Here is a 27113-nt window from a genome sequence, read left to right as displayed (position 1 = left end):
ATGAGCGTTACTAATTAATTAAAGTTTCATTGGTGGATTCTTTATACGATCACCTGGTATTGATGCATTTTCGTTTATTACACGACGGTGGCAGCACGTACTTCCATCCAACCTAGTGCGCACTCTAACTCTCCTCCGACATCCGGACTCCGTGACTTTAGCGCTTCGTCAGTTGCGTACTCTTCCGTTCAAGCAGCTTGTGACATTTTTTTCTGTTACTACAAGATGTTTACTTGGATGAGCCGTGCGAATTTCGACGAGGATCCCGATAATTCCGCGTGCAAAGCCGCCATGAAACTGCTAAGGAGACAACAGTAACTGAAAGGTACGTGATCCGGCGTGGTTACGGGCGGCCCGGGTATGTTTATAGCCTGCAAACTCTGACATAGCAATGGCGTACTGTCGCCGTAAAGGCCGTGCCAACAAAATTTCATCTCTACCTTATTTAGCGTAAGTTAATTGTGCAGGGATTAATTCAGCCGGTTTACGATCCTTCGTCTGTGGTGATACGTCTGATAGTGACAAGAACAATTTGTGATCCACGGTGATGAAAAGTGGTATACCGTCGGTGATTATAGTGCCTCGGTTTTCCCCACTGTGGAATGACCGCCGATTGCCGAGCGGCACGCCATCCTGCTGTAGCTGACTGAGGTCTTTACTGTAAAGAGATTAAAACCTATATGAATTCAGACACGGAGACGATACCAGTGTTTTCGTTAACAGCGAAACCCGCTTTTCAGCGAAACTAATAATTTTATTTTCAATGAAAAGTAATGTTACCATGGGGAATTTATAATACGCCTGTGGGAATAAGCGCTCGATCGTCAGAAAACGATTGATATGTTTTGTAAATCATTTATATGTGAATTATCGATAATAATTCTCGTATAATTAGAAGTTTTCATTTATAAATGCTTTTGATTACATTCTGATGAATGGAAAACACCCAAATCTTTGCATAATCATTCAAATTTTAATGGATTTAAGTGATCATAGTTAGATGATATTATCATAAAAAATAACATTTCCTTACTAAAAGCTATGCACTTATAGTATTGATACCTATAAAAGTTGATTCAAATGCAACTGATTACTGATTAACAGCCTATGGGCTGAAAGTCTATATGTTGTGCCAGTTTGGAGCATTTGAGGGATTTGTTTTGTTCATAAAGATGCATTAATTTCAAGAAAACTAGAAAGGAGAATTATCAGTGGAAATGTAGAAGATTTTATTTCAAAAAGTATGCAAGAATTGAAGATGTAATCAAGGTCAAATTTAATTTTACTTTCATACCTAAATATGTATGGTAATATTATTAATTTTTATACAAATAAATTACAAATAAATCTTACAAATCTTATGCTTCTTCATCCACAGGACTACATAGCAACACAGGTCTAGTAGAGGTGCCATGGATGATGAAGAGCGTCTTGAGGGTGAGGAAGAAATGGAATTAGACGAAGCCTCTGATGGTGAAGATGAAGATGAAGAAACAACAGGGATTCCTGTTTCTCCAGCCAATTCGGATCAATTGCTTGGCCATTCGTCGACAACTCCTGGTAACAGTAAGTACATACGTTTCAATATACGTATCCCTAAACATGCTTCGACGCGTCTGTCGTAAATGATGGTTCGATCGTTTCGAAATTTCTTAATATATAATGTCATTGTAAAAAATTGTATATCATTTCAGAGGAAGCACAAAAGTTTGTTTCTCTTGCAGTAACCCCGGATGAAGCTTTTCATGATCCTTTACGGTACCAGAAATTTCCACTTCCTGGAGGTAAACCTTTGAATATTCGGCGTGGTCCAGGTAGACCTAGGAAAGAACGTCCACCTGGAATTACGCGCGGAGGAGGTACTCGTAGACCTTTTGGAAGAGGAACTACTAGGGGTAAAGGGTTAGTAGTTGTAGTATTTCATTGAATTGAGCCAAGAATATACCTGTACATTAAAATTGTTCGAAATAACAAATTACGCTTTGTATAGTCTTGGATACGCAAGAGGTGTACCGCGACGTACTAAAAGCAAAGATGACGATACGCACTCAGAATCCCCAAGTCCTCTTCGTCTCGGTGAAGATGCTACTCCTGACGGAGAGATGTCTAACAGCGAGAGATGCATGCCAGCACCAGAAGAACCGCCATACTTTCCAGAACAATGGTACAAATATTTACTACCCCTCATTATTCTTTTTAAACGAACGTCAGTTATAATAAAATACCGCCATTTTTTTTAGGCCTGGCAAAGTATGCGCTTTCTGTAATTTGGGTGAACGAAGTCAGCTAGGGCAGGGTGAATTATTAAGATTTACCTGTCCCGAAGGTTTCACCCCTGAAAAGTCTACCAATCGTGACGATACAACTGACCATCTTGTTGATATAACCACCGGGGACAAAAGTCCGCGTACAGTGGGTCCTGGTGCTGTCACTTGCCGTAGACAGAAGAGTCTAGCTAAGTGCAGGTATTACTTCTATTTCACGATGTTAATGAATATATACATATATATAATAAACAACATTATTAACATTACTGCAGTTCAATTTCTATTCTTCGTAGAAATACTAGTCTAACAAATTTTACGGAACCAGTGGAGGAATTAACCATAGTGGGATATTCGGAGGAACCGGAAATCGGAACATTATTTGAATCAATCGGGCACTATTATGTTCATCAGTCTTGTGCAGTATGGTCAAACGGTACCCAAGAATTAACAACAGAAGCGCTGAGTCCAACAATAGTACAGGCTTCTTCGAGACGTTGCGCTTATTGTTCTCATTATGGAGCCGGAATTCCTTGCAAAGTTAATACTCGTTTATTATGATTCAAACATTCTACCGTATCAATATAATATACAGTTTAATATTATTCCTATACAGGTGGCATCGTGCAATCGTTATTTTCATTTACCATGCGCTGCAGCCTCGAGTTGTTTCCAGGATACGAAAACCTTGTCTCTTTTTTGCAGTCAGCACTTGGGACAAGTTCCACTTTTGTGTAAGTCCTATGTGATAGTCTTTATTTTATCTTATTTGTTAAGTAGAGTAGAGTAGCGTACAGATTTATACGTTATATTTTGTTCTAGTGAATGGTGATGTTACTTGTATACAGTGCTGTGGGATGGGAGATGTTTCCAACCTAGTAATGTGTTCCATCTGTGGCCAACATTACCATGGTAGTTGTGTCGGTTTGGCACTTCTGCCTGGCGTAAGGGCCGGCTGGCAATGTGTATCTTGCAGAGTATGTCAAGTGTGCCGTCAACCGGAGGATGTATCGAAAGTAATGTTGTGTGAACGTTGTGAGAAAGCGTATCATCCTAGTTGTTTACGACCAATTGTTACATCTATACCTAAATACGGTTGGAAGTGTAAGTGCTGCCGTGTATGTACAGACTGTGGTTCCCGTACACCAGGCGCTGGTCTTTCATCACGGTGGCATTCCCATTACACTGTATGTGATTCGTGTTACCAACAAAGGAACAAAGGTTTTTCGTGTCCCCTTTGTAGAAAGGCGTATCGGGCTGCCGCGTATAGAGAAATGGTTCAATGTAGTGCATGTAAAAAGTTTGTTCATGGTACCTGTGACCCCGAGGCTGATCCATTAACTTACCAACACCGTAAAGAAGCTAAACCTGACTATGAATATATTTGTTTACACTGCAAAAATATGGCACTTGTAAAAAGGAAAGATAATATCGACGATTACGGTGGTGATTTGAGTTTAAGCGCGTCGCAAGAAAGTCTGTACGGTGATGGAGATTCGTCTGAGTTCGATTATCAAGGGGGATCAGAGGAAACGCTGTATTCTATAGGTCTTGGAAAGGGTAAACCATTCTGTGCGTCTAAAATAGCAAAGAAACGATTAGGTCTCGGCGGTGGTATCATCGGGCGACCGAAAGGAATTGGCAAGGTTGGATATCAAAAACGGCAAAAGATGACAGAATTTGGAAGGAAACGTGGTCCCAAGGCAAAAATGAGAGGTATCTTTGGAGTACCAGGAGTAGGACTACAGGTAACATTTTTCTTTTTTTACTAAATATTTCTTTGATAATTACCGGTAATAATCAGCCTGAGAAAATTGGACTTAAATTTGTTATTGTTCATTTCAGAGGCCAATGTCGGACTCATTCTCGAAAGAAGATGAACCAGGCATCGAGAATAGACTTGTGTTATGTTCAGCAAAAGATAAATTTGTATTGACTCAAGATATTTGTGTGATGTGCGGTGCAATTGGCACTGACCAAGAGGGGTGTTTAATTGCTTGCGCGCAATGTGGTCAATGTTATCATCCTTATTGCGCTAATGTCAAAGTTACTAAAGTAATATTACAGAAGGGTTGGCGGTGCCTTGATTGTACAGTGTGCGAGGGTTGCGGCGAAAGGAACGACGAGGGTCGTTTGATTTTATGCGATGATTGTGATATCAGTTATCATATTTACTGTATGGATCCACCGCTCGATTACGTGCCGCACGGTACGTGGAAGTGCAAATGGTGTGCGCACTGTCAAACGTGTGGTTCGAACGATCCAGGATTCAATAGTAGTTGGCAAAAGAATTACACTCAGTGTGGTCCATGCGCGTCGCACACTGCCTGCATATCGTGTCAAGAAACATACAACGAGGGAGACCTGATAATACAATGCATACAATGTGAAAGGTGGTTACATTGCGCGTGTGACTCGATCAAAAGTGAGGCAGAGGCTGAAAAGTGTGCGGAAGAAGGTTATATTTGTATACTTTGTCGTCCAAGAGATGTCCCACCGCCGCATCTTTTATCAAGTCAATCTAAACCACAGCCAAATAAATATCCCCGTTCTCCACCGCCAACGTCGCGCAGCCCCGATTTGTACAAACCTTCCCCGCAACAATATTTGATTGACGGTGTTTATTTGTCCGAAGCTGGTATGAATCACATTAAATCGTTAACGTCTGAACACCAACAAACGAGAAAGAAGAGAAGAAAAATGCATCATCTGATAGATAAGGAAGCTGATATAATGGCTACGATAGAGTCTGTAGTTGCCGGTGGAAGTTTAGATAATTCTTTAGAAGAAAATGGAGGGAAAATAGATTTATCGGATGTTAAAGATGAACCTACTGAGGTACTGAAAGAAGGGATGGTATGGACACCACGCGGCGATCAACCACCGCCCGAAGGTTTTAGTATTTATACTACCGAAAATGGTGTACCAATATTAAGACGTAAACGTCAGCGTAACTTACAAAAGCTCGGCATCGGAGGTTTTATCGTTAGGATAAGAGGTACTCGTAAAGATAAAGAAGAAGACGGAGATCCTGAAAAACCATCTGATTCGACGGTCGGTGTTAACGATGATAAACCGCGCAGGAAACCGCAGAGAAGGAAACCAAAGACAAAACTTTCTGAATGTTTTCCAACCTACATGCAAGAGGCATTCTTTGGGAAAGATCTTATGGATACCACCAAAGATAAAGAACTGGAAAGTAGTAGCGAATCGGATAGCGAACGAAATATATCTGGAAATGCGGACACCATTCAGCTGTCTCAGGATGAATTGAAAGCGATGGAACAAGTTAAAGCTAAACAAGAAAAAGAAGAAGATAAAGTACCTTCAGAAACACCGATCAAGCGGGAAGAAATGATGGATGACGATGGTAGCGATACGGAAGCTCTTGGTGATATCTTACCTATTTCAAGCGATTTACTTGACAGTGATCTTGTTAATACTATCATGAACGAACAAGATGAAGATTTAGCAAAAGCTAGCGAAGCTTTGGATGAACTGGACGACACCCCAGGCACGTCTAAAGACGAGCTGACAGACATTCTTAGTCCACATTTCAATTTAGAATCAATGGTCAGAGATACAGGTAAGTTTCATAATGTATGAAACAATTTGTCTTTTCTTTTTGTTGAATTAGTATAGTACAACTTTCTTATTATATTTCTATCAGGTTTAACTAATATGGATAGTAAAGACATTGAAGAGATATTCAAAGGAGTTTTAACTGATGAATCTCAGGAATCTCAAGAATCATCAGTTTTTCCGGTTCAAACTCAACCTCCACATCCGTCATCTACTACGACGCCTCTTGTGTCTCCTTCACCGCATCCTGGTAAATATATCATTTTTATATAATTTCATCTAAAATCCTAGGTTTCCCCGGGGTTTTGAAGTTCCTGGCCCTCGCCTAAACTTCCCCTTCCTCAGATTCCCGACCCACGGACGGTCCCGTGAAGAATAATTAATGTTAATCGTGAAATTTATAGGTATACAAACAACGATGCCTATACCAAGGCCTCAAGTACCAGGTTCACTACCCTCTGTTGGTCAATCGACTTTAAATTCTCCAATGAGTTTTCCACCACCATCTCCGTACCATTCAGAATACAGCAAGTACGTATATATTTACATGTAATTTAAGATTAATTAATGAAACAACATGTTTATTTAATCCTTTCCTTATCTTTCCATTATATAGTAGTCCCCAATTTAGCCCTGCTATCTCTGAACCACGAAGTCCGTGGGTTAACCCTGATGACGAGGGTACCACGCAAACAGGCAGTACTACAATTTCATACAACCAAAGAAGTAATCTTAAAATGGAAGCTGATGAAGCTTTAGGTTCAGGAGCAACTATATCTTCCGTACTGTATGCTAATCTTAACCATCCGGAATGGAAGACAGAATATCCAGGTATGTGTAATTCATTTTTTTTTTTCTCGTTATTATTAATATAAACGTAATTCGACCATAAATCTACCTGTTTTATTTAAGCTTGGTCAGAAAGATGCAAACAAATATTGAAGAAGTGGCGTGCGCTTCCAAATGATAAAAAAGCTCCATACCTAACGTTGGCGCGGGATAACAGGGCTGCAATTCGTATGAAAAAGACCCAACAGGTAGGGTTAATATCTAGATATCTTGTTAGCAATGCAGGTGACAGAGAAGCGTGAATCTTTATGTGATATGTATCCATTTTCATCTTAAAAAAATGTCTTGTGCTAACACACAGGTCAAACTAACAGCTTGTCCTTTGTGTCCAATACCCGTATTTGAAATTAGTCAAGTTTTATTTGTTTAATCTATGTCATGAAAGTTGATAATGTACAGATGAGAATATTGAAGAAAACGTATAGTGTAAAGAATTCATAAATAATGAAAATAACTTACATGCACAACATATACATTCAAATCACTATACGCTACATTGAAGTATATTTAATCTATATTGGACATAATATACGATTGCTTATCCTTTATGTTAATCACCATCATGAATGTTACTACGTTATCTAATTTACACAAATATCGAAGCATATTCTCTACTTACATTAAAAATTAAAATCGTCATCTTTCTAACAGTGTCCATTCTTCGGTCACAGATCATAATTTCGTTAGAAGCGTAGATGCTAATTTGATTATTTAGGAATACCAATATAAATCTAGCTTCCCTTAATAGCGGTCCTTCGAGATTCCTTAGAAATCCTTTGGAAAAATTTATACTGTTACCTTTGTATGATGTATTTTGGAAATATTGTAAGCCGTAAAAATACTATAAGTGTGTGAACGAGGCACCCCTTGAACCGACAGATATCCAAGGATATACCAAGCACGACCCCAGTCACTGCAACAAGTGCACCTACCATCATCACCAAACCTGTCACAACTATGACATCAGCTCAAGTTTCTCCAGTAGTAGCTATGGCCTCCAACCAAAGGCAGATCGGACTTTTGGCCTCGGTGGGCAGTGATAAAACACAGGATAAGAATGGAATGACTGTGTCCGGAACAGGAGTGACAGTGTCAACAGCTAGCAGTAATCATCATGCGGAGGTGTGTGCGGTGCAGGGACCGCCGAAGCAGCTAACATCTACTTCCCCGAGTCCTTCTCCAACATCCACGACCCCTTCTTCTTCACCCAGGCCCAGTTCTGTCAACTCTGTTAACTCCATTAACAGCCTGGCACACCAAGAGATATCCGGTAGCCAGGCTAGAGTAGCTCAGTCGCCAGCCACGCCTTGCACATCAGCAACTGCTTCTTCTTCTTCTTACTGCAACACGGGCGCCGGTGAAGGGCAGCATCAAACGTCACCATCCCAGCAACGTCCTACACCTGCTCACATTACGATCAGTACCAGTACTATCGCTAACAGTCTGAGCATTTCTCAGTCATCCCCCACTACCAACGTTATGGTGGGGGTAGGTCCTGTTCGCCAATTATCCTCGGTAGACCACCAGATTAGAGTGCTCACCCCATCTGAAATCATGCGCACCCTTCCCTCCCTCAGCCAGGAGCACTACGATCCGCCACCCACTGCAATTATTCACACTGTACCTGTACAGTCCCCGGCTATGGTGAGCCACCTATTCTGTGCCTCTAGTGTCTTGCCTTGTGCCACGTGTCTGATCGACATTTTGTGTTCCTTGTCCACTTTTTTTTTTTTTTTTTTTCCTTAGAACAAAAAGATTAGAATTTGTAGTGTCTTGCAACGATCCTAGTGATAATTCAATTACTTTTACCAACAGTCTGAAGCGCCTGATGTCTAAAATAATTTATACTGTTAATGTATCCTTGATTTTAGTTTGTATTTCAGACTGTTGGTTTATGTAATGGATTAGTGTTGCCTATGTATATATTTTATTTTAATTGATCAGACACTTTTCATTATATATATATGTGTAAATTTCATTTGATTTTACGTTAAACTGTATTATTATAAATTTTTTATTTTACATAGATTATTATTACATTGAATGTGGCATGTTGAAGACAACTGGTAGCACAATTTTTTTTTTTTTTTTTTTTTATTCCTATTCCTGATTATTCCAGAAATATTTTTTTGAAAAATATGTAATTTCCTTCCTGTATACCCAATAAGTATATTGCTTATGATTTATGTTATGAGTTGTTTGTAGATATTTGTTGCAATGTAGTACGTTGTATCCCACCTACAATGATGTAGTCAGTTTTACTAACTTTTGTTGCTTTTTATATTTTCAGACTTATAAAACTAGTAGTCCTAGCTTTTGTACTTAATGTATTTATATTGTTACAGTTGTGTAGTTAATTAACGCTATTAATTTATACTTAATAACACTGGCAAAATCTTTAGCCGCTAATGATACAATTTAAAACCGGTGTAGTATTTGATCAACATAACAAATTGTTCTTTATTTTTATTTTAGTCGATTTATCTATAACAAAGTAAAAGTCTGATACTTCTAATCGTATATTTCTCGGTGTACAATGGAACAAATGCATGAAACTATTATGAATTAATCTAAGACGAATGTTTATGGGTGTTATATGTGCTAAAATATATACATACCTTTTTTTTTTATGAATCTTTAAGTACATAATATTTACTCTAGATGGTGGCTGGTTATAACTGTGTTGCACATACAGAAGAATTCAGATTTTGCTAATTATATTAATTTAGTAATATGCCATCATTTTACTTGAATGTTAAAACTTTAAGTACACTTTGGCTGACTGTCAATTTGCCTTATTGTATATTTTATATTGCTTCAAAAAGGAATGGATCATTATATTCTTCATTATTTAATTAATCAATCATTAAAAAGAAAAACGTGTCTTTGTTTAATCATGTTGATCGTAGGTGTCAATAACAATGACTTCAAGAATATAATGATCCTCTGTTACAACCATTTCTTGCCTCTAATAAAATCATTTTTAACAGGAACAAGAAAGACTTTCCAATAGAGATCGTTCTAGCCGAGAAGCTGAACAAGAACGTCAATGGAAACAATTACAAGCATTACGCCAGCAACAAGCACAGATGCAACAACAAGTTATTCACGAACAGCGTGTACATGGTATATAACATAGAGTTACACATGTTAACTATAATGCAATTTAGATATTATTCATGTCTAATGAGTATTTGCTTAACAGCTATCGCTAGAGTTCATAGACAAATAAGCGAAGACAATACAACTCAAATAAGTAATGACAATACCACAGGATTAACCACACAATTGCAAGTGTCTACGTCACAGGTAAAATTTATATTATAATTTCAAGTTTATATAGAAATGTAAGGAAGGAGCATCTTTCTAAATATTTTATGAAAATTATATAGGATGGAACTCATATGGGACCACTAGCCTCGCCATCACCTGGGTCACGAAATACATTTGCGACACCTCCTGTGAAAGTTACGCGAGGATTAGCACCGCAAAGCCCTCATCAAGGTATACCACGTTTACCCAATCAACCGTGTGCGACCATGACTCGTCCAGTTGGGACAGTGGTTAGGCCTGGGATGCCGAACAATTTCACTCAACCACCGTCTCCGTTTTCTCCTCAAGCTCCGCAATCCCCTCACGATTTCCCACAGTCGCCAGCCTCGTCGCAATCTCAGGACCATTTTCAACGTTTTGACAATACCGATGCTTACTCTCAAGGTTCCCAAACGCCCAGATCACAGATATCTGGTACACCCTCGTATTCCACGTCTCCCAGAAGCGACGTGTTTCCTCAACCACCAGGTACACCAAGGCCTATGTTTAATGCTCCTACTACTCGTCCTTCTACCCATGTATATGCACCATCTCGTACACCTGATCCATACAGTAGCCAGCCTCCTACTCCCTCGCCCGCTCCAAATTACTCCTCGCCGAGGCCGGAATCTCGACAAGATTCGCAGCAGCCTGAAGTGTTCAATCAACAACCAGAAGTGAATAGACAGTTACGTGATCTTTTGCAAAGACAACAATTTAGTAAAAAGATGGAACCTGCCAGCACTACGTGGAACCAAGGTACGTTAACTGGCTGTATATTAAGAGACATAATATTTTTAGAGTCAAATATCTACAAGTATCTTGATTTTCAGATGGTCAGAACAACACTGAAAATAACCAACAGCAATTCGACACAGCTCATGTACAACTTCCGCAACATTCTCAAGCGACAAGCAACACGGGTGAAGGTACTTTCAGGCATCCTCTTCCTCCTGGTATTGTCAGACCCAGGATGCCTATGCAGCCAAATGTTCTGATAAGAAATCAAATTGGTATGTTTCTGTTATTTATTGTTATATTTGACGATGTGTATTTTATCGTGGTTTGTTATTTAATGTCTAGGAATAACATCGAGGCATCCTGTGGCAGGGAACGTGGATGCCAGGGTTCAGAATATGGATCCACGTACGAGGATGCTTTTGCAAAGACCGCAGGTGGCTGCGAGCATACCTCAACAACATTTTCAAGGGAATCAAACTATACAGACGCGAATGCCAGCTGTAAGAAATTCTATTACAGAACCTTATGATGTTTTACAACAACAAAGGTTTCCAGGTATGCAGATGTACTTCATGTTACAGATTTTAAAATTGAATGAAATTTTTGACCGTTCAATTATTGAAAGTAATGATTATAGATACCAGTCAAGGTCAAAATATGGGTCAACGCATTGTACGAGCACCTCAGGATAATTTAAATCAAGGAATTAGGATGTTAAGTTCGCAAGCGGTTGGGACAAGAGCACCTCTTATACCAACGACGGTTAGCGAAGCTACTGTGAGTCCGTCTGAACCATCAGAGATTCCGGACAACGTGACTGCAGAGCTTGAGAAATTGGAACAAGAAGGAGCGCCGATGGTCGAGGTCGAAGGAGAGGGCGTGAGTGCAATATTAGGTGAATTAGGTGACGATGATGACGAACTCCTTGGTAAGTGAACGATTACACTCGAAATAACATTCTCGAGGAGTTTCAAATATATTAAGCTATTTTCTCATTGCAGCTGAAATGGGAGCAGATTTTAATATTTTGGAATACGCGGATCCTGAATTAGACAACATAACCGGTGGCGAGAAAACAAATATACTTGATTTAGATTTAGAGCAAGTCGAGGTGGAGACCAAGGAAGAGAAACAGAAGAAAGAAGTTAAGGACGAGGAGCGAAAATCGAATGAATTAAGCGGAACTAGCGCGGTGCATTCAGATATGAGTGACACGTGTACGACAACCACTGTACAAACACCTACAGAAACGTCCAATGCTCCGACGCAAGCACAAACAGTAGCTCCCATTACCGCGTCTCAAACACCGCAGCAACCATCTACGATTATGCCTCAGTCGCATGCTCAAGCTGTTGTTGTGCAGCAACAAATGCACCAGCACGTGCAACAAGCAGCGGCAATGGGAAGACCTATGCCTCCAGGAACTCGGTTGCTTTCGCCTGATGGAGCAGTTGGAGTTGTTACGTCGACTAACACCGTCACGGTCAGTTATCCGTCCACATTCCCAGGACACCCTCAAAGAATACCACAAACGCATATCCAAGGTATGCATATTAAATTGTATCGTTATGTAGGATTTTAAGAAATTTTTAAGTAATACCTTTCTGTGATGTTTTCTTTTAATTGCAGTAACTCCACAGCAACGTCTTAGTATGAGAGTAACGGGTGTACCAAACGTGGCTGGTAGAGTGGTTGCAGTGAATCACATGATCGGTCCACGTATGCCACTGGCGCCACCACCCCCGCCACCTCCACCTCCGTATCCTGGACCACCGCCGCCTTATCCCGGACCTATACAGGTTTGTAAATGTTACACGCAGCCTAGATGTTCTCAAGTTTTTTGCATCGCTTTAATTTTGAGTATTTTTTACGCAATTATATTAACACTTTTCTCTAACTACGAGGAGACGAGAGTTTCTTGTAGCCTAATAAGCAACAAACGCTTCAAGGAGTACGTAACACGAATAATGAAAACTATGTCGTCGTCGTTGAAGATTGAATATCAATTTTCACGTGTTACATTAGAGATTGTAATATTCTACTGACATGTGTATTTGAATCGACGTGAAATCGAGCTGAAGTTGTGTTTCATTGTAACTTTGTAGCATTTTGAATTCACGTGATTGTATTAATACGAGGTGTCAAGTTTTGTTAAGTATACATAAGTAAACTCGAGCGAGACGATGAGATCTGAAATATGCTATGAACTGTAGCCGTAGACAAGTAATTTATTTAATATAAAAGTATTGGCTGGTAAAATGGTGTTTTCGCCTGGGTGTTTGCAATGCATTGGTGTTGGTGCATGTCTAGATGGGGCTGTGCCCAGGTGGGCGGGGTATGACGCGGCCCCCAGTCCATATAGGGCACCCAGTACCCGTGGCGGGTCCACCAATGGCCCCTGTGGTACATACTGGTACGCCCGCAATGACACCTCACCCTCACCGAAGACCCTTGCTTCTGCAGGTGAGCAAGACTTGGGGAATTTACAGCATTCAGCACAAAGTATCACCTGCAATGATACTAAGAGTCAACGATTATGTCGTCAAGTTTCTTTTTTTTTTTTCCCCAGTATTTCTGCACTAGTATTCTTTTCTTTCCCTCCATATAAATCATAATTGATGATAGGAGCAAGTGTAATCCTTGGATGGCGAAAATTCTAATCATGAAAAAAAAGATGCAATTATTAATCAGTGACTGTATTTATAACGAGGTTTCGTTGAACTAAAATATGTTGCATTTTTACGTGTGCATGTATGTTATTAAATAAGGAAAGGATTAAGCTTCATCATGATATTTGATTCAACATTATCAAAATTATACACTCAAAATTATCATTAAAATGATTTGTTTTTGTTGATGAAAATAATCGTAGAAGTAGTATCTTTGCATGTTTGTATTCTTTTCATTGATTAGAGTGATCAGTGTGCTTTATTTCACTGTCTAATAAATTCATGATATATCAATTTATACGATTGCATATTATCATTTCAATTAAATTAAGAATGTATTTCTTTACATAATATTATATCAAATGGTTGGAGGTTCGATAAGCTGTTAGTAGTCGTGTTCACAGGAACAACCATTATTGTTGGAGGAATTGTTGGAGCAAGAAAAACGTGAACAAGAAAAGCAACAGCAACAACAGCAGCAGCAGCAGCAACAGCAACAACAACAACAGCAGCAGCAGCAGCAGCAAAGCGACAGTACGACTTCTGGAGGATCTCTATTAAGTGACAGTGAGTTTGAAAGATTTAAAGCAGATATTTTGGGATCTGCACCTCTTGCTTCTCCTCCACAAGGAATTACATCAGTACCTGGAGGAGTTCCTGTAATTAGGCCACCTTGTACACCAACACCGCCATCCGCTCCAGGTAACAGTTGGCAACAGGCAGTACCGGATGCAACAAAACTAGCAACCCAAGTGCCCAGGCAACCTATTGCTACCCAGACTCCACCTGAACGTTAGTGTCAAAAATAAGTTTGATACTTAACTTTTAAGTTCATATTTAAATCGAACCTTTATATTTTCCCTGTTACAGCAAGGGTTGCTACGTTTAACATCTCTCAGATTCCCGCTCCGCCAACGCCACCGGAGAACATTGTAAACGAACAGGATCGTCAAGTACAACTGCAGTACGAGCAGTGGCTAAATCACCAGCACCAAGTGTTGACACAACAGTTGAAGTATTACGAAACTGAGGTACAAAAGCTGCGTAAAATACGAAAAGTAAGGATAGAATGTTTTTATGTTGCGGTGTTTTCTTTTTTATAGCATACTAAACGATACAGTCTCATTACAGTTAAATTTTCTCCGAATTTTACAGTCTCTCAATAGCAAGCAACGTCAGCTAAGAAAATCTGGGAACGAACTTACGGAGAACGACGCAGCGGAACTGCAACGTATCTCGAGCGAGCAAGCGATATTGCAGAAACATCTGGACGCGAGTCGCAAGCAAACTCGTCAGCACGGCATGTTGATACAAGACTATCATAGTAAACAGCAACAGAGACAACCTCAGCAACAAAATAGCGAACCGTGTTCACCGTTGATGTCGCCATCTCAACAATCACCGATGCACAGTCCTGCTGCGCTGGTTTCTCAAAGCCCGGGACCTGGAAATGTTCCTGCAAGCATGATACAGCATTCACCGGCTACCCCCATCATCCAGCATAGCCCGAATCCACCGTTACTGCAACATAGTCCTGGAAATCCTCAGTCAGGAAATCCAGGAACAATGTCGCCTCACAATATGCAACAGTCTCCTAGGATTGGAACTCCGCATTCGCAGAACGAGGAAAGTCCTTTCAGTCCTGGTGCTATGCCATCGCCTGGAATGTGTGTCCCTTCAGGGAATCGAATGACGTCTCCGCAACATCGTGCAATCATCAGTGGAAGACTTGCGACCAGCCCGGGCGCCTTCACTCCGGATACTCGAAACGCTCAGCAAATCATCGGAGATCAAACTGTTCGAGTTCACGGTCTGACTCAACGTTTCGTCCGTCCACCGGCTGTGGGAGAGCCTGGACAAAGGCCCCGGTTGCAACTGCAAGGAGGAATTGTATATGGACAGCGTTCGCCGCTCGGAAGTCCTCAACCTACGCAACAATCTCTGATAAATCAACAACATCAACAAATGCTCCAGAGACAGCAAATTATTCAGCAGCAGCACGAGAACGCTGGTATTCTTCAAGATGGCCAGAACGCTATTACTCAGCGTACAATACAAATGGCACAGCAGAGACAGCAAATGCTGCAACAACAGCAACAGCAGCAACAAATAGTACAACAGCAGAGGCAACAGTTTTTGCAAATGCAACAGCAACAACAACAACAGCAGCAGCAGCAACAACACACGATGCAGAAACCGCCAAGTTCTCCGATGGTCTCCCAACCTGCGAATTCTCCGAGTCCTCAACTTCACCAACAGATTCAGCAAAATTATGGACAACCTCCGAGTTCACCCATGCCTCGCAGTCCTATGGTTCAACAGACAATGGGCTCGCCGATGCTTCAACAACAATTGAGCCAAACTTCTCAACCTCCTAGCCCGATGAACACGAGAATTCATCATCCACCGAATTCACCGATGATATCCCAGTATCAACCAACCAGCCCGATGTCTCGTAATCATCCTTCGACGTCGCCGATGCTGCAGCATCAACTGAACAACACTCACCATCCTCAAACGTCCCAACCGCCCAGTTCTCCGATGCCGAGAAGTCCGATGGTCGGTGGTTCGCCCATGCAGATGCAGAGAAGGCAATCCACTGGCAACAGTCCAGCGATGCCGGATCGACCTCAAAGCGTAGAGAATCCAGGAACACCAAGAACACCGCACACTCCACACACACCGCATACACCGCATGGTTCTTACGCTCCGAATTCGAACAACATGACGGTAACGAATGATCAACAACAGCAGCAGTTACAACAGTCCCATCAGCATCAACAATCTCATACGCAAGACCAAACATCTTCCACGGATCACACGAACAGAGGTGGAGGCAATCCGCATAATCCAATGAATCCGATACCGCTTGCAAACATTTTTGGAAGGTATGGATACTTCAAACTCGGACTGAGGGGTGGTTCTCCCATGTGGTCGACTAAGGCGGAGACCAGCAAAGGGAAAACCTCGGAATCGCACTTGTTGAATATAGACGAGAAACCGAACACTTCCGTGGTGGTACACAGGAAGACTGGTATACCACAGTCGAAAATCAATTCTTTAGTGTGTGCAGACTACAATGATTTCGATGACGATTCACGAACACCACCTCAGACACCACCGACCACCATAGAGACCAAGCAAACAACGTCTTTGTCCGATAACGGGCCCTTAACTCTGGGTAGTCCGAGCAGCAAGATGGAGCCTATACCCGACACCACCGACTACGACGACGATAAAACCATTGTGAACACGGAGGTAACTTTGAGCTCCACTGCGCAACGAGACAGCGACGATATTACGGTCATAGACCAGTTCGGAGATTCCGAACTGGTCGACGTGATATCGGGGACGCTGGAAGGCGACATGCAGGAGGAATACGTTCTCTTCGAACCTGGAATGGTGGTAGACTTATCAGCGGATAGCAACGATTCTCTTTGTCAGGCGTTGGTCAACGAGGGTAGTCAAGGACACGATTTAGTACAAATATTGGAGATCGAGAATCCGGAATCCCAAACGGACGAGCCGATCCTCAGCGACGAAGACCTGGTCCCCTCTCATCCGAGAAACAAAAAGGGCCTCAGACTGGACATTGTGAGAACCTTGCAATCTTGTAAAAGCTTTGTCACCGTCACGGATACACCCGAGTCGCCTGATCAAGAGGAACTCCGCGTCGATCCGTCTCCCGGCGCCTACATGGATCAGTCGCCTGAACAAGATCTCATGGTGTCTTTCGTCAGCGAATCCGAAGTTGTGATCATTGATCCCAGCACGAAGTCGCCTGAGGACAACCTGTCGAAGGAATCTTGCCCCGAAGAGGTTGAGAAAACTGAGACCCCGGCTGTATCCGAGGCGCCGAAAGAGAACGCCGTTGCCGAATCGACCGCCGAGGATCAGTGTAAACCGCAGAAAGAATCAAAAGTAACTAGGAGTCCTCCGTCATTCGTGTTCTGTAATAATGTTCTATACAATCAAATTCCACCTTCTAGCATTCATCATGCGAACATAGGTGTACCGTCTACCTACAAGTCCACCGTAGCCTTAGGAACTTCGGCAAGTACAAACGCTGCCAGCGGCAACAACAAAAATACCATCACCGGCATATCTACCAGCGTGTTAGTAGCAACAGAAACGCCCGTTAAATCAACCTCTATCTTTACAACATTGAACATGACAAAGGACGCGGTGTCTTCGACTTTCAACAATCAAAAGCAACTACCGTCGACCATGGCTAGCATCGTCGCGGACGCTAAAATCGCGGCGAAACTCAGTCAAACGGCTTTGGAGAACATTGCTGTTAGTTCGCAGCAGAGTACAATGAAATCAGAACCATTAGCAACGATCTGTTCGCCGAGTATAGAAATCACCAAGCTTCAGACCACATTCGCCGACAAACTGATATCTTCGGTGCCCAATTTACACAATAAAATAACGAGTTTCGTGCAAAATGCCGCGACGAGTACAACGGTGGAGTCAGGTAATCCTACGAAATTGATATTGAGCGTGCAACCAACGTCTGTCACGTTGTCCACGCCGAAGATGTCCATTCCTGATCTCCCTAAAAAGGAGAATGGTAATAGTAACTCTGTGACGAAAGAGAAACAACTGGATGTTTTGGAGAAGCCTGCGAAGGTGAGAAATGAAAAGGACGAGACTGATCATTCAGCGAAAAATTCGGACGAAACTGGCGTGAATAATTCAAGCGCGAACGTAGCGACGAGTACAGCTTCCAGTCAAGAATTAACATCCAACGAAGAGAAGAAGAACGATCTTTTGAATACGACCGATGAACTAGAAAGTATGCTTGAGGCAATTCATAATCCTGCTGAAAACACCATAAGCAGAGAGAACTCACGTGCGGATAGCAAGACGGACAGTGCTTCCTCCATCAAAAGAATATCACCAGTTACCGACGATTTATCTTTGGTAAATATTTTGGAGAATGATTCCGAGCCAGCCGAGAACGAGAACAAAGACGAAAGTGTAGCAACGTCAGAAGCTCAAAGAGTTAATAATAAATCAAAAGAAATTGAAACAAGCATCGCGGATAACAGTAACTTGAATATCACTCAGAAAGAGAAGAAGCACGAGCAAGAATTGTGTACGGATATTGAAACTAGCAAACCTTATGTACCGCACTGCCTTAACGAGGAGAAGGGTGGTATAATGGAGGAGTCGTCTGACGATATATTAGACATGCTACACAACATCATATCGTCGAAACCAGAAATGGCAAACAGTGATATGCTTCAAGAAGATAGATCCAGGAAGTCGAGCATGATGTACGAATTGCCAACACCTCTGGACACCTTACCTTTGAATATACTTCAAGATTCTTTGATGGATCTCGAGCAAGAGCACTCGGATAACGAGCATCTTTTGACGAACGAAAATAAAGGACCAAAAGTACAACCGAAAACAAGTTCACCTCCTGTAGAAGTAACACCGAAGAAGAGCTCTCCGATTCCTCAGCAGAGCGCTCCTTTGGTAGCTAGCACCATAGCGCAGTTGCAAAAGTGTACAACCACGGTACCTCATCTTTCTCCTCTGTCGAAACCTACCGAATTGACGTCGAACGTTGCGAACGTGTCCCATCAATTGAGAACGTTACTTTCTTCCTTACAGACTAATCCCTCGCAAAATTGTACAACCGTGAATCAGACCATCACCATGGTGTCCTCGGCAATCTCCGTGTCAAAAGTAGGAAACATACTGACCACGATGAGCTCGTCTGCGCCAAACTCTGTAAATAATCTGCATAGTAACGCGAACGTTCGGTTGCAGACATGTATAACCACCTCCCATTCAACAGCCACGTGCAAGGCAGATTTGGAGACGACGGCCGCTAGTTATACTCCTCATTCAAAGGAAAGTACAAATTCTACGATAAGCGTTGTTTCTACTTTGTGTAAGGTCACCCCTTCGGATCCGTTTTTACGAGTCGCATCGAGTGCGATGCAGTCGCAGCCTACCAGTAGTATATCCCTGCAAACGTCATCTGTAATCACACCCAGACCGCCAACGAATTCAGGGATCTCGATCACTTCGAACGCGATACTGAACGCCATGTTAGCTGGCACCAATTCTGCGAAGCCTACCATCGCTGGTCATCGAACCAACACCGCTCCAACTCAGACCAGCAATCTCTTGAGCTCTGTTATGGCTACGTCGGTGCAACGGACGCAGAGTCTTCAAGCGATCCTGCAAGTAAGTTCAGGTTGTTCCTCGGCACCATCTCGAGTGGTGGTTAACGCCACCTCGACGACCGTGACCACGTCCATGCAGTGCGTCAGGACCATCGTACCTCCTATAGTTACTACAAGCACCAACAGCATCAACGTCACTACAAGTATCTTACAGTCGACCCTGTCTCAGACGCCAACGTTGTTGCATTCTCAGCTCGCGTCTGGTCCGACTCAATACAAGTTAGCTGGGCATCTGGCAGTGGACGGGAAGAGCAACGAGCTTGAGAGGCTAGCGCAAAGCACACCCTTGAAGAAGGAGTCAGAGGAATCCAACTGCAAACCTCAATCGGCACTGGAAAAGCCACCAACCGCAAGGCTGGAATTGGATGGGAATAAGAGCTCTACTGGTTCCCATAGGATGGAAGAATCGCAGAATGTATTGTTGAAACAACTTCTACAGAACACTGCATGCGCGACGACCACTCTGTGCTCCGGTTCTTCTCAAGGACCCAGCTTACCGTTGGTACCGTCGTTGGAGGCGCAGCTGGCTAGACCGGTGCCTCCCACTCCGTTCTCTGTGTTACCACCTTTGCTGAACGAGGTGCCAGCACCCAAGACCACCTGCAACAAGCAAGTTTTAAACAGAGAGACATCGTTTCTGTCGCAATCGGTAACGTCCTCGAAGGTGCAAAGTCCTCCTACCAAGGAGGAACCACCTAAACCACCCCCGCCGCTTTCCACATCCGCGCCGGTTCTATCACAGCAACGGGTGGTCGACACCTTCGTCAAGCAACAGATCACGACCCAACCTCCGAAGACTACTACTGTCGCCACTCAAGCGAATCAACAGCCGACGACGACGATCAGCAAGCAAGTACCACCCCCGCTTGCGACCAAAACCTCGGAGACGACAACGGCCATCAAACAGGAACCGATCGTTTCTCAGCCCCAGGCAAAGCTTACAAACGATCCTGTGGTTAACAGTACTGTCCCCGTTCAGGAACAGTGCGTGTCGACCGCTATTGCCGTTTCACGAGTGATGCCCCAAACGAAAGCCGTGATCACAACGGTGGCTGCTAAAAGTATCCAGTCCAGCACCCAAGTATCGTCGAGTACCGTTCAAACGTCCCAAGTGTTAACGACTGTCACGACTGCTCAGCCGCAGCAGCAAAGCCAGCAAACTCAACCCCAGATACCGGTAACCCTGAAATCCATTGTCTCGACCCAGCAACAATCCCCGCATATAAACACAATACCGCCATCAGTGCCTCATACGGTGTCTCACACTGTGGGCCACCAAGCCCAGGCGTCACAGGGTGCAAATGCACAACACACAGTGCCTTTAGTGGAAGTCAAAAAGGAAGTTCTTGATGAAGTTCTATCTAGCGGTACACCTACCCAATTAACCGATACCAAAGACTTTCTTACTGCCAAAGAGGAGCTTATGGATGGATCGATTGACGACAAAACTGGTATGTCATGAAACACCATTTCTCATGGTCTATTAAATGCATTATAAAAATTTAACGAAACCACTAAATTTCATGTTTTCAGATCTCAAGAAGTTCAAGAGGCGACAATATCAACAGAAACGGAAACAAAGCCAGGGAAAAGACGCGGCTACAGCGCCTCAGAAGAAGCGCGCTAGGAAACCATCCCGCTTAGACGAGGATTACGACACGTTCATTGACAATTTAATGATACAATTACGGCAACTTCAACCAATGGCAGTATTAGAACCACTTCTTGGTAGAAATTACGGCGTGTGCCCCATCTTTGGCTCGGGGGACCTGACGAAAATCGGTAGTCAAAAGGATTATAGTACCAGAACAGGAGATTTAGTTGGTTCATACGGATCTGCGACATTGCCTGGTGTATCTGATCACTATAACACCCAACCGTTCGGTGAATTAGAACCCTTACCACCTCAGCAACCTGCTTCCACTCAAAGAGGATTCTATGATCAAGAATTTCCGCCTCTTAAATTGGACGATTGTAAGCTTGTAATTTATATTTAAAAAATTCTTACTCGCTCGTGTAAAGGTTTATCTAATATCAATATTTCTGTATACTTTCAGCCGACGAAAAGAAAGAGAATTCTTTGTCAATGAACCGCGACGTCGATTCTCCTGACACGATAGTCAGTTCATCTTCGCCCGAATGCGTCATCCCAGAATTCATTCATCGATTCCCAGGTTTGAGATTAATCGAAGAAGAATCGGACGAAGAATCGGATTGGCTGAAACGAGTTTCACCCGTGATACCTTTAATTTCACCAATACCAATTAGACTGAAACCAACTTACATTAAGGATACCTCTAAGCAAGACAAAGAGAACCTAGGAATACCTCGGTATGTAAAACGGCGATATGTATAGTGAAATGCATTTTTTTTAACTTTAATTTGTTAACTAAAGAATTACCTTCTCGTATAGCCTTGGAAAATCTCCTCCAATACCTTTGAGAGATGGCAACATAACAGTTACATTGACATTGAACAGTCAGGCTGCGGATGATATAATGGGAGTACTTAAGGATTTGGCTAATATTTTAAATATTGCTCCTCCTACTGGTTACCAGATAGTAGAACGTACTACTACTCCTCCTAGTCAGAAATTAGGTCTTTACAGAACCAAGGGAAAAGATGGTAAAGAAGGAGGTTTGTTTACTAACGATTTTTTTTTTTTCTTTTTAGACAAACTTTGTAATACATATTCCTTAACTTTTCGTTCAACTTTTAGCCCCGATTGATATACAAAGTATTTTGAATGGCGCCGCGAAATTTTGTCGTCATTGCGATGTTGTGATATTAAATAGTTTAATAAGAAAGAAAGTATCAGATTTACCATTTTTGAGTAAGGAAGAAGCTGAGCCTGGCGATGAACTATGTTTCTGTTCGGCAGCCTGTTACATGCAGTTTGCCCTAATGCATAGAACACCTTCAAACACGCAAGATAAGGTAAACCATATTTTTCTCTATTATATTTTATATTGAATATAAAAAAGTATACTTAACGTGAATTTGTTTTAGGCTGCTACAATAGTAGATCATCTGTGTCATAATAAATTAGATGCTAAGGTATTGGATGATGATTTCAAAAAGGGAAAGAAATTTGTGGTCAAACAGCCGGTCGAACATGTTGAAAACATGGAAGTGGATCAAATAGAGAAGGAACCTGAAATTAAAATTAAAATGGAGAAGGAAGAGCAAGACCTGCCTGAAACAAGGGATGAAATGTTAGATGATAAACGACCGAAGAAACATTCAGTGATGGAGGAGTCTTCGACTGAATCGACTGAACCACAACCACCTGCTAAAGTATGGAGAGGCTTGCGGTACAAAGCTTGGTCTGTTGGCTCGATGCAACCTCCAACTAAGTACAAGAAACCAACCGACAAGGAAATCACTGAGGTACGATAGTTTATATTTAAATATAACTTTAAAGAAATATACTATTATTGTACATAATAAAACGTTACATATAATTTATTTTAGATGCTTTTCCGTATGGGAGTGACTGTAGTACCTGCCAAAGCGGAAGACAGTCGACGATGCATGTTTTGTCACAGTCAAGGTGATGGTACAGCTGATGGTCCTGCTAGATTACTTAATTTTGACGTCGATAAATGGGTGCACTTAAATTGTGCCCTATGGTCGGAAGATGTGTATGAAACTGTAAATGGTGCCTTGATGAATCTCGATACCGCTTTACAACATAGTCTTGTATTAAATTGTATCGTTTGCGAGAAGCCGGGAGCTACAGTAAAATGTTTTAAAATGCGCTGCACCAACGTGTACCACCTTGGCTGCGCCGTTAAAGATGGCTGTGTTTTTTATAAGAATAAGGTAAAATTATATATTTCAAATCTTAGAATTCTAAGGCTTTCAGTGGTTTGCACTTGTAAATATATCTTTTTTTTTTCTAGAGTACCTATTGCTCTCAGCACGTTCAAAAGAACGAGAAAGATAACGAGTTGACTACGTTATCAGTATACAGAAGGGTGTACGTTAACCGAGACGAGAACAGACAAGTTGCGGCTGTGATGCATCATTCGGAACACAATCACCTGTTGAGAGTCGGAAGTCTAATATTTTTAAGCGTCGGACAGTTGCTTCCGCATCAGCTAGCCAATTTTCACACACCTAATTACATATACCCTGTTGGATACAAAATCGTTAGATTCTATTGGAGCATGAGAAGGCCGAACAAACGTTGCCGTTACGTGTGTTCTATCCATGATGTTTCCGGCCGACCAGAATTCAGAGTACTTGTACAGGAACCTTTGCAAGAGGACGTCGAATTAAGGGATGCAACGCCTCGTGCCGTTTGGAGCAGGATCCTCGAGCCGTTAGCCGAATTACGAAGATCTACGCACAGTGTCCAGTTGTTTCCGCGTTACGTATCTGGCGAAGATTTATTTGGACTAACCGAGCCAGCTGTCGTTCGTGTTCTCGAAAGTCTTCCAGGCATCGAAACCTTAACCGATTACAGATTTAAATACGGTCGAAATCCGTTGTTAGAATTGCCGTTAGCGATTAATCCAACCGGTAGCGCGAGAACGGAGGCTCGTCTACGAAATCAGCTTCCTTGGAAGAGGCCGCACACGCAGCGTACCGGTTCGTCGGCCAGGGCTGCTTTTGTCCCGACCGCGACCGTCGCCGGTGAAGTGGCTTGTCCCTATTCGAAACAATTCGTTCATTCCAAGAGTTCACAGTACAAAAAGATGAAGCAAGAATGGCGTAACAACGTGTACCTGGCACGCTCGAAGATCCAAGGTCTGGGATTGTACGCGGCACGGGATTTAGAGAAACACACTATGGTCATCGAGTACATCGGCGAGATAATTCGTACTGAATTGGCTGAAACTAGGGAGAAGCAGTATGAAGCAAGGGTATGTTTATAGTTATTACTGTATAACATTTGTATCGCAATATTAAATGTTGAAATAAATCTTACCCGACAAGCGGTACGTGCTGAACAAGTGACAGTGGAGTAATCTTTGATACCTACAATGATGCTCTCTAACGATAATCAAATGATAGAATAGAAAAACTTAGAATATATGTTTGTTACAGAATCGTGGTATTTATATGTTCCGGTTGGACGAAGAGAGAGTGGTCGATGCGACGTTATGCGGAGGTCTTGCAAGGTATATCAATCATTCTTGTAACCCGAATTGTGTCGCTGAAATCGTTGAGGTCGAACGTGATCTTAGAATCATAATCTTTGCAAAGCGAAGAATCTCACGTGGCGAGGAGGTATGGCTTAATGATATTATATTAAAATTAACATTTGGGGAACAGATCTATACATGGTGTTTCTTTTTCTTTGTTTACAGCTGGCATACGATTACAAATTCGACATAGAAGATGACCAGCACAAGATAGCATGCGCATGTGGCGCGCCTAACTGCCGCAAGTGGATGAACTAAAGAGCTCGATCCACGGTTGTTATTGTTACTACGTTATTGGGTAGGTTTTACATGAAGAAAAAAAAAGAAAAGAATTATATATAAATATATATATTATATTTATATATATTTATATATACATAGACACATTATTTAATTTGTAAAGTGCCATTGCAGTTTGACTAATTGAATTCATAGTGAAGTTGGTGCTATGCCATCACAACATTCCTCCAAAGTTGTACAATATTAGTTTTACTTTACAAAAAATAGAACATTGATCGCTTGTATATTACGGACACTCTTTAAATGACACGACACGAGATAATTGAGAAACAAATTTTTATGGGTCGTGTGTATGTATACAGAAAGTTTGTATCTTTGTATGTTGAGTAGGGTCAACGTTTAGTTGACCTTTATTGTAATATAAATCGTTTATTAATTATTATTGCATATACATTGCACTGTATCTGTAAATAAGTAGAGAATCCATGTTATTTTGAATCACCAGATGAATTATGTAAAATAACAGTATCTAATTTAGAATTATATACAATTATAACTATTTCATTATATGATAATAAATCCGTACAAAATCTATTGATACCTTCATTTTTGTAAATACCTCTTTATTGTGTAATTCGATTTGTTAGCGTTTCGTAGGAAAAAATATATATATATATATAAAGAAAAAACAATAAATAATAGTTGTCATATACAATTTTGATGAAGTATACAAACATTTTGCCGTCGTGAATGTTCATTTTAAATTGTATTTGTGATGCAATTATTTATGTTTTCATACTATGCTTGTAGAAATACAAACTATGCTTTTAAATTGATCAAAAAAGAAAAGAAAAAAAAATATTATCAAAGAGAACAAACTTCTATGATTAAGGAACATTTCTTCCTTCAAAGAATTTTTATTATGAACCGCGAAAATTTGTATACAAATCATGTGTATATAATTATATATATATATAATTACTAGGGACTTCAAAAAAATGATGTAAAAATTGTTTCTATTATACTAATACTTGATGTAACGTTGTAACACAATGATGTAATGTAAAACAATTGAATTTATTTTTTAATAATATATAAAGATCTATTGACAGAAGAATTTTTGATAAATGTGTTTTACCATACATGGCATTTTTATCAAAGTGTTAATAACTCCAACGTTTCATTTATCACATAACGAAAGAAAATACATAAAAAAGGATAAAAGAGAATTGTATTTAGCATTTAATTAATTTCATTCGAAACTTATTGGAACACAAATAACGATAGAATGTTCCAAGGATAAAAGGATGACTTAACGATAATGAATCATGTTCGCAATTTTATTTTTCGCAAATGTAAAATAATATTTACAAAGTGATATATCGCATGTACACAAAAGTACACAGTCATTTCTTAAGTTTCACAGTTAGTAATAAGGGGAAAAGATACAAAGAAACTAAAAATAATATATACAATGAGTATTCGATTGCAAAGATGTGTCGCTATGAATTTATACAAATTCTCGATGGAATCTTCGTAAAACTTTTATTTTGTACAATTAAAAAACGAGAACAGAAAAATATATATAATTAAAGATTTCCATAAACTGTAAACGTAACCGATATCATTATATTTATATGTATGTATAAACTTGCTAGAACGAAAAGGAGAAAGAGAGCAAAGTACATCACAAAAAATAGAATATGCAGGCGAATATAGAGTAAAGAATGTAATGTAACCGGTGAATATGTGAATGTAAATGCGAATAAGAAAATACATTGCAATAAAAATGTATTTTAAATGCGATTCTTTGGCATTTATGCACGATACAATTGTAAGGCGATCCTAACGTTACAATAGTAACTTATGTACAATTTAAAGAAGTTTAATTATCACCTTAAGCGTTAAAAAATAAGTACGGAACAAGGTACAACGCTTACAATTAAAAAAAACCACTTGTATACTATTGACGTGTCGGATAACAATATTACATTTGTAAATGTTGTATAAAAAAACAAAAAGAAATGAAGTTTTCTCGCAGATTTTGTAAATTCATACCTGATCGGTATTCGACTAAACACATCGATGCTGATTGTA

General features: G+C 41.0%; 1 protein-coding gene across 14 annotated transcripts; it reads left to right on the top strand.

Moving 5' to 3' along the window:
- The first annotated feature begins 152 nt into the window (after window positions 1-152).
- On the top strand, window positions 153-27113 carry LOC117603721 (uncharacterized). 14 transcript variants are annotated; one of them, XM_034323140.2, is made up of 36 exons: window positions 153-325; window positions 1379-1566; window positions 1695-1902; window positions 1991-2164; window positions 2241-2465; window positions 2540-2804; window positions 2881-2998; window positions 3087-4012; window positions 4110-5850; window positions 5935-6096; window positions 6251-6377; window positions 6463-6677; window positions 6759-6883; window positions 7575-7817; window positions 9686-9821; window positions 9901-10004; window positions 10088-10766; window positions 10841-11020; window positions 11091-11303; window positions 11374-11676; window positions 11750-12292; window positions 12378-12547; window positions 13059-13211; window positions 13822-13984; window positions 14048-14209; window positions 14288-14475; window positions 14573-21074; window positions 21157-21597; window positions 21681-21954; window positions 22037-22260; window positions 22343-22560; window positions 22633-23013; window positions 23098-23448; window positions 23529-24494; window positions 24679-24861; window positions 24942-27113. In XM_034323140.2, the coding sequence occupies exons 2-36, from the start codon at window positions 1413-1415 to the stop codon at window positions 25032-25034; spliced, it is 17310 nt and encodes a 5769-aa protein (XP_034179031.2). In that variant the 5' UTR covers window positions 153-325; window positions 1379-1412; the 3' UTR covers window positions 25035-27113. The 14 variants fall into 14 exon arrangements, with proteins under 14 accessions (XP_034179031.2, XP_034179032.2, XP_034179030.2 ...); XM_034323141.2 differs by having other exon boundaries at window positions 13810-13984; window positions 14288-14448; XM_034323139.2 differs by having other exon boundaries at window positions 13810-13984.

This window comes from Osmia lignaria, chromosome 11, assembly GCF_051020975.1.
Source record: "Osmia lignaria lignaria isolate PbOS001 chromosome 11, iyOsmLign1, whole genome shotgun sequence".
NCBI lineage: Eukaryota > Metazoa > Arthropoda > Insecta > Hymenoptera > Megachilidae > Osmia > Osmia lignaria.
This window is presented reverse-complemented; position numbering and strand designations above follow the sequence as displayed.

What these genes read in the sequence shown, in the direction of transcription:
- LOC117603721 (XM_034323134.2), top strand. Translation starts at nt 1,413, where the DNA reads ATGGATGATGAAGAGCGTCTTGAGGGTGAGGAAGAAATGGAATTAGAC. An exon ending in GTATGAAAAAGACCCAACAG is followed by an intron (nt 6,884 to 7,574) that starts GTAGGGTTAATA and finishes TTGAACCGACAG; the next exon opens with ATATCCAAGGATATACCAAG. An exon ending in ACAACAACAAAGGTTTCCAG is followed by an intron (nt 11,304 to 11,385) that starts GTATGCAGATGT and finishes TAATGATTATAG; the next exon opens with ATACCAGTCAAGGTCAAAAT.